Raw genomic sequence first — 13,311 nt, forward strand, 5'->3', positions numbered from 1 at the left:
GGAGAAAAAGCAAGTTATATGAGAACACAAATAATATGATGCTGTTTCAATTTTTTTTTTAAAGCACATGTGTATTTACACATGCATGAGAAGGGCCTTAGAAGGATGAATTCCACACTTAAGAGCAGCTGCTTCTGGGAAGTGAGGTGGGGGTTAAACAGGTTTGAGTCACTGGCAATCAGGACCCTGACTGTTGATAGAGGGAATTCAAGCCCAGAGAGATCTGTGCAGGCTTAGGGGTCAGCAGACCTCTTTCATTGATTCTAAGATGTGGTTTGTTTGTTTTTTTTTTCATTTTCCATCTCTAAAGTTGAGATGTGTCTCATCATTGAGAGTGTGTCATAATTTAATTAGCATTTTTTCTTTATTAGTGAATTTAAACTATCAGTTTCTAAAATTCAGTATACCTCCCTCTGGGAGACTAAAGATTCACATTAGCACATTAAAGGCTCTGAGAAGTCCTGCAGCAAAGAAATGTGTCCAGTCCCAATTTCTCCAACATATCTGACACAACCCCTGATTTTTCCTTTTTCTTCTTACTTCTCATCTTTGCTTCTCCCTTTGTTTACACACGAGATCATGCTGGGGCTCCATGAGGTGCCCCCACCCGCAGATGTCTGAGAAGTCCCTGTCACTTTCCAGTGTAACTGGGCGAAGGGAAGCACACCTGCTTTTTAAAATTCTGTATAAAGATGATTTGTAAATATCACAATAGCAAGTGCTGTCATCAAGAACCATCAATGGATGCTTTAAAAAAAAAAAAAAAAGGCCAGCAAAAGCATGACAAGAAACAGGATGGCTGCAAAGTATCTCCTTATGAGATAACTGCCGACTACAGAGAGGAAAAACAGAAATTTGCAGACGACAACCAGTCTGACAAAATAATCAGTTAACCAGAGGGAAGACATACCGACGCCACGCCCTCCTGACTAGAGGCGGGAACAGCATTGCTGGTGCGGCGCCCCTGCCCCAAATGCAGCACCTCTACGAACCTCCACTTAATCAGGGGAAAACATCAACCCAAACTGAGGGACACGCGGCAAAATAAACAGTCAAGGCTCTTCCAAAGTGTCATGGTTATGAAAGACAAACAAGCTGTAGCCCCCTTTCCAGGTAGGGGGAGACCACAGGAGGATGGCCAGACGGGATCTGGGACAGGGGATGGGGTAGCACAGGACAAGTGCAGAAATTGTTTAATTACAGTATTGCTCCTGATGGGAATGTCCTGGCTTAGAGACTTGTTTCATGATTACAGGAGACGTTAACACCAGACGCAGCTGTGCAAAGGGTATACAGGCACTTTGTAGCATTTTGGGCAACTTTTCTTGGGAAGTCTGAAATTTCTTAAAAATAAAAATTATACTTAAAAAAATTGTATTCTGTCAGCCCTCTGTATCACAGGGTTCAACCAACCATGAAGAGAAAATATTCAGGAAAAAAAATCCCCAAACTCCATTAAGTTCCAGAAAGCAAAACTTGAATTTGCCATGTGCCAGTAAGTATACAGCATTTATATCATATTTACAACCATTTACATAGCATTTACATGGTATTGGGTATTATAAACAATCTAGAGATGATTTAAGGTATATAGGGAGATGTGCAAATACTATGTCATTTCACATAAGGGACTTAAGCAGCCTCAGATTTTGGTATCCATGGGGGGTCCTGGAACCAATCCGAAGGACAACTGTAATGCGAACTTCACAATAAATCCACAAAACTGATGTAATTAAAAATAATCACACATGATGCTTTTACAAATGTGGGTGTGGGTGCTCGGGAAGGATGGAGGGAGGGGGAGCACTGCCCCGGAGCAGAGCTGGGGACCTAGTTACGGAGTCACAGAGGCCACAATCAAGGATGCCAGCATGCATTTACTGCTAAAAAGAAGTACGGGGTGTGGTCTGAAACCCACAACACAGCGTCACCTAGGATAATTACCATCAATTGAGTATTTATGCCTTAAATGCATAACCAAGTTTAATCCTTACAATAACCCTGTGAGGATGGGACCGCTATCATTATCCCCGTTTTACATACAGGAAAGCTGAGGCTCTGTGCAGTTATATAACTTGTCTACATGCACACGGCCAGGCCGTCTGATTCCAGGTTCACCACAGCACTGCTTCTGAAAGGACCACTGCAGAGGCATGCGTCCCACTGAAATAGAGCACTGGACTGAGTCGGAGGCATGGAGTGGCCCACAGTTAGTCCTTCAACCTCTCCAAGCTTCTCTCCTCATCTTTAAAAATACAGAGAACAGTTTTGTGGGCGTCAAGAGCTCAAGATCTCTCTGAGCTGGGAAGACACTAGGTGGTCTCAGGTTCACACTGAAGCATAAATGACCGCTGTCTGATACTTTCTGATCAACCTGACCAACAAGAGTGTTTTGAGTATCTGTCTGTCCAACTGTGTCCCAGGGAAGAGATGCTGAGATTTCTTACCTGAGCACTGGGGGACTGAGCATGAAGGGGGAAAAACGCTCCTGGGAGTCTCAAGTCTACAGAGGTCAGTCATCTCAACAAGGGGAAAGGGAGCGGCAGGTCTCAAAGATGGTGTCTGGTTCACCTGCTGGCCCAGGTCAGCCCTGCACACACAGGGCTGCGGGGACAGGCCTGGAGGAGCAATCAGGGCTGGGTGGGGTGGGAGATCTGTGGGTCAGAAGGAAACAGGGGTTCCCAGCAGGGTAAGGAGGCATGGGGCAGGCCTGAGCACCTCCGTGTGCCAGCAGATGAGCAGGAAGTCGGGCATCTCGTCCACAGCCTCCATTTTCTCAACTGAAAAAGGGGAACATTACAGTTGCCCTGGGAGGATTAGCAACAAGGAGAGGAGAAGCTGCCCACCCAGGGCCAGGCCAGGTCCAGTGTGTTCTCCTCATACCTTCTGGGCAAGAGGAGAAATGGGAGAATCACCAGGACTCGGGATTCACTTAAGTCCCCAGAGCTGGGCCAGGTTTAGGACCAGCTGCCTCCCAATGCCAAGGCGGGGCCCACCTTGGCCCTACAGGGCGTGCCCAACCCACCCTCCTGCTCTGCAGACCCCCACCTCCAGCTGAACATGGGGTCTCTGCCTGGGTGGCTAGAAGGCTGACATGAAAAAGAGGACAATGTTTCTCCCAGATGCCCCAAAGTCCTGAAAGGGCACATCCGACAGCCCCCGCCTCCCCGTCAGCTCACGGGGTCCAAGCCTCTTCTATGGCCACCTGCTCCAGGCCTGGTCGGGTGCAGTGTCCTCCCTGACACCAGACCCTCGGCCCTGTGGGTGGGGCAGGCCTGGAGTCGGGGAGGACACCCAGCTCCTCACAAGTCCAGCCGGTAGGTGTATGAAGCATTTTCTGGTGGGTTGATCTAGAACTCCAGCCTCTTGTACAAAATCAGGGCTGGAGGCTGGCCCTGACTCAGAAGCAAGAGTCCTCAGGGGGCCACACCCCAGTCCTCTTTGTCCTTCATGACTTCAGGCCCCATTACTAAGTACCAGCTTCTGCCACATGCCTCCCGTCCAAGCCGCGGGCGCCCTGTGGGACCAAGGAGAGGAGCTGAGAGCACCCGGTGCCCCACTCTGGGCCTCGACTGCTGCAGTGAATAGGGCCAGACCTCCCGCACGCCTGCTCCCCAGAGGTGATGGCAACCCTGCCCCGCAGGTGAGCAAACGACTGAGAGGGGTCAGTGCCTGCCCAGGCCACACGGGCAGGGCTGAGACTTAAGCACAGGCTTGTCAGTGCCAAAGCCCTGTTCTGTTCCACTACAATGTGTTGCTGTGCTCAAAGAGGACAGGGCTTTTGTCTCCTCAATAACCATATGGGGCAGAGACTCCATGACTGAAAGAGAGCTGCTGGTCTCTCTCCCAAGTGGGCATCAGGGACCTTCTCTGGACACTGTCATCGCCTGGACACCAGAGGGCGCCCGGGAGCAGTGCCAGAGCCCCCCACTGCCTCCATCGTGGCCTCGGCCCCTTGTCGTCAGGCTCAGGGACAGTGTGGGTGGAGAAGGCAGGACACAGTGGGGTGGGGAGCCGGATTCAGGAGCCACTGGCTAAGAGGATACCCAAATGGGGTGAGTTCAAATCCCAGCGCTGCCCCTAGTAGCTCTGCGGTCTTAACCAACTAGTCTCAGTGCATGTCAGCGTCCTCCCCGCTGTGGGCTGGGATCTGTGCCTTTCTCGCACGGTCATCGTTAGGATGAAATTAGCTAATACAGTGGCTGGCGTGCAGCTAGTGCTGCCAGAGCGCCACCTGAGCACTGACAAAGCAGCTCCAGAGGAACGGTGCCTTGCAGGCCACACAATGCAAGGGACACAGGTGGACCTGAGGCCTGGGCCTCGACCCCAGGACCCCTCCAGCTCTCTCCTCTCCCACCCACAGCCCTTTAGCAACTCACCAGGGGCGGACAGTCGGCCCCCACCTCTGAGTGAGAGCCCCCAGCTCGAGACGGCTGCTCTGTGGGAATCATTTCTCCCAGGCCCTACGGAGTGGTATTTTCCCTTTGCTTGCTGTTTAGATTACTCCATTTCAATCTGGCCTCCAAACAGCCTCCAAGATGAGCCCTGATTAAATTCCCATAAAACCACAGGCAGAGACGCTCGATCTGTGGTGTGTGCCTCCCTCCGCAGGGAGGCCCAGCGTCCGGATTGCCATCTGTCACCACCAGAGCGCATGCGTGAGAGATGCCGGGGGAGCCACACCTCATCAGCAGCCATCATCAGCTCAGGAAGGCCTCTGAGTCCTTTGCCCTGTGGCCTGAGACCCTCCACCAGCTGCCACTCGAAGGAGACAACCCCGTCATCCAATCACAGCTTTCTCACCCAAGGCTTCAGGCAGTTCAGGGGCTGGCTAGAGTCTTGCTCAGAACCGCTCAGCCTGGAGTGGCAGAACCAGGCCTTGGTCAGACTTCAACCTGAAAATCCTGGCCCTATGCAGCAGAGCAGGTGCCCATGAGAGAAGAGGCCTGGAGACCTGTGTCCAGCAATCTTGGCTTGTGACACAGCCTCCTCCACCCCCATCAATTTCCAGGAAGCTCCTATACTTGGTTTGAATTGGATCCAGGTTCAGTACCATCTGTGCCTCTGGCCAAAGGGTGTGGGTACAGCCCCACCCAGAAGCGATCATCTATTAGAGAAACCTGTGGCCCAGGCACTCTGGGGTGGGTCACTCTGTAAGCCTACTGACTTCACTCTGTCTGAGCTGCTGTATGGAAGGGACTTGCTACTGAGGCCACCCACCCTGGCCAGCTGGACAGGGAAAGGTCATTCTGTCATTCACATTCACTCATGGATTCTGCAGACAGGAACCCACTTGCAGAAGGTGGGGAGGCAGACAACTAGTTGTCCCCAAAAAACTCATTCTTCCCCTTCTTCCATGGTGACAGAGCTCCCAAATTTTAGCTGGGCACATGGTTGCTCAAAATGAAGACCACATTTCCCAGCTCCCTTGGAGCTCAGTGACTCAGTTGGCCAATGAGGTACGGACAGAGAGCATCACTGTAGCTTCCAGAACTTTTCCTTAAATGATAACTTGGGATATTTCTCTTTGCTTTCTTTTCCTTAGCCCCCTCTCCATCCTAACGTCTAGATTTTGGATGTGATAGTTGGAGTTTCAGCACTGCCTTGGACCAGAAAGGCCACACCACAGAACAATGAGCCCGAGGAAGCCTGGGCTCCCGCTGTCGCTTGCCAGCACTGGGTGGCCTTGCCCTGGGCTTTCACATGAGAGAGCAACGAAGTCCATCTCCGTTAATCCAGCCTCCTCTCGGGTCTCTGCTGTGGCAGCAACCTTAGCAGCAGGCTTGAGACCAATAGGTCTGAGGCAGGAAGGACCCTGTCTCCCCTCCAGGCTCTGAATTAGAAAAAGATGAGCTCTGGGAACTAGAACTGAGATGGCACCAACCACTCCAAGTGGCATTAAGTACTCAGAGAGTGAGGCTGGGAGCTCCAGGCAGGAGGCCTCCCCTGCTGATGCTCTGCATGGAGACGGAAGGCCCGCCTGGGCGTGGACCCTTGATCCGAGAGCCCTCCCCATGTGTCACAGCCCACAAGCCCACCCCCACTACAGAGCAGGGAGCCTCGGTCACCTCCCTGCAAGAGCCTCCCCCCTTTCTTCTTTGCAGCCACCCAGGCTCTCTGAGGACAGGGAGAGCCGCCTTGGCCTCGGGGATGGTGACAACTCCAGGAGTCTCTGCCAAGCCCCTTCTCCCAACATAAAAGCAGCATCACTTGGACTGCTGAAATCGAGGAACTTCAAGGGTAATTATGGCCCTTTATGGTAGGCCTAACGGGGCTGTGTGCCTCCAGGAAGAGCAGGTGTGGCGCAGGGAGTGCCAGGGATGCACTTTCCGGAGAAGGTTCTCTGCATCTGCGTGGGGGAGCAGCCTCGGCCTCTGGGAGGATGGGAGGTGGGAGCCAGCAGTGCTTCAACAGCCCCTGGGTGGGCAGGAAAAGGCTCCAGGAAGTCCCAGCCTTTGCCTGCCCTCCTGGAAGAATACCGGCCCGGCTCGGCGTGCACGATAAGGAAAACCCAGGGAGCAGCGGTCACGGCCCACCCACGCAACAATGCCTGCTGGCCCAGGACCAAGCCTGTCTCTTGAGTTTGGTCAACAAGTTCTCGCAGGCAGCTCCTCAGCTGACAGCACCTGAGTTTGAGGGGCTGGTCACCAGCCCGTAGTGTGGGTGGGGGTGGGTCATGAGCATCAAGGTCTCAGGCCCCCCTGCACTGCCTACCTAAAAAAATGTATTCTCATCTCCTCACTCACCAGCTCATACACCTTCAAAGGCTGCTCACGAATGGAGTCCCCAGTTGCACGAGGTGTTCTCAGTCCCCCTCTGACCGATGGTCTGCAGGTCTGTGCAAGTACCCCACACTTCGGCTCTCTGCCCGCTTTGCTCACACCCTGCCCTGTGTGGGAGGCCCAGGCTGTCACCCTCTCAGTACTCACCCACCAGGGACAGGCCTCCTTCCTATGTACCCTGCGGTCTAGCCCGTCGCCGCTGCCCTGGTCCCTGAACACGCATGATCACACTCCAGGCCTGAGCTCACCCTTGACCCCAGCCCTGATTATCTGCCCACAAAAATGGAAAGAGATCCCAAGATCCAATCCAGATGCCTCAGCCCTTTCCCCTATAACAGGAGCAGTGACAGTGCCTCCCGTTTCTGGGTGACCCCATGGGCCGAGGCCTGTGCTAAGTGCTCTTCAGACATCATCCCGTTATCCCAACCCCAGGCCCCATGGATAAACCACTTATTTTTTACTCATCTTACAGAAAACAGACAGGGCCAGGTCAACAGACTTGGCCAAGACCACACAGCAGCAAGATTCAGACACAATCTCAGTCCACATCTACAAAAGCTTGTACATTTCACTCCAAAAAGCCCTCTCAGCAGAGCCCTCCCCAAATCCCCAAATCCCCAAATCAGAAGGCATCACTCTTCTAAAGGACTTGGCTCAACTGCTGACCTGCAACTCTGCCCACTAACTAGGCCCTCCCGTCTTTTACCATCCCCTCCTGTTCCTTCACACATAGCTGGGAACACACACACTTCCTGGGAAGAGACGGATTTCCTTTCCAGCACCAACGTTCAGCCAAAGCATCACTTTAGATCTTCCTTTTCATCTGGGGGTTCTGGTTGGACTCAGGAAAGGAATGCAAAGGGAATATAAATTGACATGGTCACTGACTTCAGATCCAAGGAAAGAGGCCAGCACCCACGTCTTCCACAGAGCACACTTTAGAGAACCAAGGGTCCATGACTGCTTCCATGCCAGGGGCTTGCCTGATCCAGGGCCCTCTGACTATGGACATGAAAGTCAAGCTTAGGAGTCAGGAGCTGGGGAGCCTGAGTTGGAGAGACCTGGCTAGATTCTGGCTCTGCATTGACAGGCTGTGTGATGCTGGCCCAACTGCTAACCTCTCAGAGCCTCTTCTGCAAAACAGGGAGGATGATCCTGTCCATTTTCATACGCACCAGAGGAGAAAATGTAAGAAGGTTCAGCTCAGCCCAGGGCTGGGCACTCACATGTACCCAGTAAATCCTGCTCGTGTTATTCCCAGGCTAGTCCTGTGAACCAAAATACCACTGGGCCAACCATCACATGAACGACACCTGGGGCCAGGTCAGAGATCCAGGCAGTCCCTTCTGGCCACACACACAGCATCTGAATGGCAGGAACAGGGACTGCCACTCTCACCTCTAAGATGAACCCTCCCCCAGCCCCAGGGCCCAGGCAAAAACTTTTTCTTAAAGTTAAACAAGAACTCAGCAGGGGACGCGTGGACCAGGCGGAGGACTAGGAGGTTACCGTTAAGGTGAATCTTTCCAAAAAGCCCTTCTCACATAAACAAACACCTCGGAAAGACAGTCTGACTTCTCCAGAGCTGCCCTGCCCTGGGAGGTGGGGAGGATGAGTCCTCAGGGGCAAGAGCCTGGAGCTGGCAGGAGGCGCTCAGGCAGCTAAGAGGGAGGCTCCTGCCTGCGAGAACAGAGCGTACCCCGCGAGGTCCAGCCGCCACATTACATATCTCCATGTGTTTGATGAAAGGCCCTGTAATTTCTCTGTTTTCCTCTTTTGCCCCGTTACATAACTCCACCCGCCCGGCTGCCACTGAGCTATTCTGCACACATTTCTGCTCTCTAACCACTGTGTTATCTGGACACTTCATCACCACTCATGGGTTTAAGACAACAAAACAAAACCGTCTTGAAGTGGTTGGAGCCACTCTCCCAAAGAGCACCCTAGGGCTTTTATTTCCTAACTCTGCTGGTCACAGTTGGAGAAGGAAAGGTCCTCCCCAGAATGTTCAATTGCCTCCCATGTGAAAGTGCTTAAAAAGACCAGACTCCCCTCGTCCCACCCCATACAAAGGCCACCTTGTGTCCATGGGGTGAGCCAACTGCCACGGAGGCCGAGCGACATGTGCCGTACCTTTCATGTAGGCCTCGATCTTCCGGATGAGCTCGTAGGACTTGGAACGGTCTAGCAGGGTCCTGATGGCAGGAAGGGGGTCCAGGACAATGGTCTCGGGGTGGGCATCGATGTACTCCTGAAAGGAAACCACACTCCTTCCGGTTAGAGAGGAAAGACCGATGCTGAAACGAGGGTGACTAGCAAGATTTCATCCCTGTGTGCCCTCCCCGCATCCATCCCTCTCCTCCATTCCCCCCACCAGCCCTAACTTCTGGTTGAGGTTTCACCTGGTCTCAGGAAATGGTCTCCACCCACTCAGCCCCACGGGGATCACATGACTTTGGTCAGACCAATCAGCACGTTCCCCCTCCTGGGGCTGCAGGCTCAGGAGAGTACGTGACCTGAGTCTGTCCAATCAGAGGCAGGCCCAGTGCTCTTGCTGGGAATGCTGGGAGAAGAGCACTCTCCCTCCCTGAAGACAAGAGGAAGCAGGGAGACTGGGCAGTTGGGCACAGTCACCCCGGGATCTGAAGGAGACGTCTGACGGAGCCAAAACTCAAAATGGAGCCCAAACTGAGAAAACAGCCGAGAAAAGGAGAACAACTGGGTTCTAGTCGGCTTGACTCCTGGATAAAGCCTCACCTGAAACAAGATCTGCTCCATGTGTTGATTATGTTCAGTGGGAGTGGCCAGCACCTTGCACTGATATGGCTCTGAGGCAGGGCTGGGGACAGTGGGCTGCCGGGACTTAGAAGGTCTGTGGGAAGGCATGGTGATGACACTCGCTGGGGAGCGGCCACCCCAGCCTTTAAGTGCTCACTCCAAGTGCTTATTAATACCTACTAGCTTCATGGCAGATTGTGGAAATGCAAGCGGAACTGTGATAAGATGAGCCTTTAAGGAAGTTACAATGTTCTTGGGGAAATAACACCGAGGCATGTGGGAAACAAGAAACCATTATCTGTAACGGAATTTAACAAAAGACAGCAAAATGTTTCCAGGAAAAGAACACAGGGATCTTGGCCCTGCCATGTGTCATCTCTGTGACTCCAGGAGCTCCCGGTCACATCAGTGGGCTAGAGCAGCTTGTCAAGGAAATGAGACCACCCCTCTGGTTCTAAGACTCTAAGGACAAAAATGGAGACTGCTGGAGTAACAGGAGAGGGGCTCGGAGAGAAGGCTGGGCGTAAGGAAGGCCATTTACCAGCTGTTGTTACTGTGAGTTGAACTGTGTCCCGCCCACAGATCTGTTCAAGTCCTAAGCCCCAGTCCCTGAGAATGTGCCCTTATTTGGAAATAATGTCTTTAAGATGTAATCGAGTTAAGATGAGGTCATATCGCATTAGGTTGAACCCTCATTCATTGACTGGTATCTTCAAGACCAGGACTGTTTGGACACAGGGACACACAGGGAGAGGGCTGTGTGATGACGGAGACAGTGACTGAAGTCAGCTACAAGGCAAGGATCGCCACCAGCCACCAGAAGCCAGGAGAGGCGTGGAACAGATTCTCCCGCAGAGCCTCCGGAAGGAACCACCCCCCGCAGACAGCTTGATTCTAGACTTCTAGCCTCCTTAACTGAGAGAGAACGGGTTTCTATTGTTTTAGGCCACTCAGCCTGTGGTACTTTGCCCCAGCAGCCTCAGGGAATGAATACACCAGCTTAATTCACAGCTCCCATCCACGAGACGAGATCAGTCTGGGAGGTCAGCAGAGGCCGAGGAAAAGCCACAATGCTTCTTTTCTAGTAAACCTTATCAGCAAAAAGAAAGCTCCATTTGGGATGATTTTTTTTTCCAGTGAACCAATTTTGGTTCCCAGCAATCATTTTAAAGAGCTCTCAACACAAAAGCCAGATTCACATCTATTTCTCTGAAATCTGCTCCTGCCTTGTGTTTCATACCAGAGTATCTGGTCATGGGCTCATGGGCGTCTTTTTCTCTGAATGTTAAAATTTTAAAAAAGTCTGCGTCCCTAAGGGGTGGTCAGGGCACGCATCTGAGGAGGCCTTCCTCCTGTCCTCACACCCGTGAACTCTGTGGGTCCTCCATGTTCTCACCCCACCAAGGTCCTCTCCCAGCAGCCGCACCTGCAGACCCAAATGCAGAACAGAAGCTGCCTTCACGGCCTCCTCCTCTCCCTGAGAGACTGGCCCCTGGCCCTGCTCGTATGGAATGAGCCCAGCAGCTGATGTGGGGGGGCCCGCATCTGGCACACACAGGTGTCCTTAAGGAAGGGTTATCCCGGGCTGCCCTCAGGCCAAGGGGCCATGTCCAGTTCTCTCTCCTGCGGCCTCAGCCTTACCCAGGTGCCTGAAGCTCTCTGCCGCGGGCTCCCCAGCGGCAGCTCTTCCTGTGGGCACTGCTCCTCTCCCAGGGCTTGTTCCCCTGAACCAGGTCTATGCTGTCACAAGAGCACATCATTCATGAGAAACCGAGATTGACATATACGACTGAAAGTACATCAATGTCCTCATGTTAAAAGGTCATCCGCTCAACAACCTTCACGTCATCCACAGCTCTCAGGGCATCGTGCAGGGTGCAGCCGATGCTGGATGAACAACAGCCTTCCACGTCTTCCTTTACTGGATCTGGCCAGTGAGAATCCTGGCAGATAAATTCACCTTCTGGGTTATGAACTGAAAGCAGTTCAGTGCTCTCACCGCCCACCCGGCCCGTCGTGCCGGGAAGCAGCCGGGCACAGAGGAGATTGGGACTGGGAGTCAAGAAACCCAGGCTCCCACTGTAATCACCACCTGCTGTCGCCTTGGGCAAGCCACTTGCTGCTCTTGTCTCAGTTTGTGTGACTTGTAAGTCTAAATTGGAGAAACCTAGGAATAGGGTTTGAGGCACATTCAAGGCCACACATGGGGGCTGTTCCAAGAACAACATAGGCAATTGCTTGCTAGACGCATTACAGGTAACAGCAGGGACACACACATGCTCACTGCTCTCCTTCAAAAGGGAGGCATCATCAGAGATGCTGCTTCAACAGGCTGGCCCAGTGCTCCCCCAACAACCAAGGTCCTGTAAAACATGGACACATACCCCCCACCCCCACTGCAGTACTGAGAAGAGTGCACAGTTGCTGAAAAACACAAAGTTAGTTCACGGCAAAGGAAACCATAAACAAAACAAAAAGCCTACTGAATGGGAGAAAATATTTGCAAACAATGCACCTGACAAAGGATTAATTTCCAAATATACAAACAGCTCATATAGCTCAGTATCAAAAATAAAAAAAACCCAATCCAAAAACGGGCAGAATACCTAAACAGACATTTCTCTAAAGAAGACATACAGATGGCAACAGGCACATGAAAAGATGCTCGACATCACTATTAGAGAAATACAAATCAAAATGACAATGAGGTATCACTTCACACTAGTCAGAATAGCCAGCATCAAAAAGTCTACAAATAATGAATGCTAGAGAGGTTCTGGAAAAAAGGGAACCCTCTTACACTGTTGGTGGGAAGGTAAATTGGTGCAGCCACTACGGAAAACAGTATGGAAGTTCCTTAAAAAATTAAAAATAGAGTTACCATTGATCCAGCAATCCCACTCCTAGGCATATATCCAGAAAAGGTAAAAACTCTAAATCAAAAAGATGTATGTACCCGCAATGTTTATAGCAGCGCTATTTACAATAGCCAAGCCATGGAAGCAACCTAAATGTCCATCGACAGATGACTAGGTAAAGAAGATGTGGTGTGTATGTATACACACACACAATGAAATACTACTCAGCCATAAAAAAGAATAAAATAATGCCATTTGCAGTAACATGGAAGGACTTAGAGATTGTCTTACTAAGTAAAGTAAGTCAAAGACAAATATATGACATCACTTACATGTGGAATCTAAAAATATATATACAAATGAATTTATTTACAAAACAGAAACAGACTCAGACACAGAAAACAAACTTAGGATTACTAAAGGGGAAAGGGTAGGGGAGGAATACACTGGGAATTTGGGATTAACAGATACACATTACTATATATAAAACAGATAAGCAACAGGGACCAACTATATAGCACAGGGAACTATATTCAATATCTTGTAATAACCTAAGATGGAAAAGAATCTGAAAAAGAATATACATCTATGTCTGTATATATAACCGAATCACTTTGCTATACACCAAAAACACTGTAAATCAAGTATACTTCAATAAAAATTTAATTAAAATTTTTAAAAAACCACAAAGCTGGTTCTGGTTCCACTTTTATGCATTAAGACACTGACCTTTAAAGAGAGAACTCAGACTCATTAAGACATGAATTTAAGCCAAAGGGGCTAGAAGAAACCAAAGAGGAAAAGATCTGACAAGCAGGCGCCAACGAGCTTTTGACCCAGGATGAAAGCATCAGAATTAACAGAAGAATTATTCCCAAACACAATCTCTTTTG

The 13,311-nt window shown here is 51.0% G+C and overlaps 1 protein-coding gene across 3 annotated transcripts in view; it reads right to left on the reverse strand.

Moving 5' to 3' along the window:
* Positions 1-13,311, reverse strand: part of ITPK1 (inositol-tetrakisphosphate 1-kinase) — a 146,901-nt gene that overhangs the window by 35,522 nt on the left and 98,068 nt on the right. For all 3 annotated transcript variants that reach the window (XM_032482545.1, XM_032482546.1, XM_032482547.1), the window contains one exon: positions 8,916-9,033. In XM_032482545.1, coding sequence (XP_032338436.1) covers positions 8,916-9,033 — 118 coding nt within the window. The remainder of the gene's footprint in view (positions 1-8,915; positions 9,034-13,311) is intronic.

The sequence above is a fragment of the Camelus ferus genome, chromosome 6, assembly GCF_009834535.1.
Source record: "Camelus ferus isolate YT-003-E chromosome 6, BCGSAC_Cfer_1.0, whole genome shotgun sequence".
In the NCBI taxonomy this organism is placed as follows: domain Eukaryota; kingdom Metazoa; phylum Chordata; class Mammalia; order Artiodactyla; family Camelidae; genus Camelus; species Camelus ferus.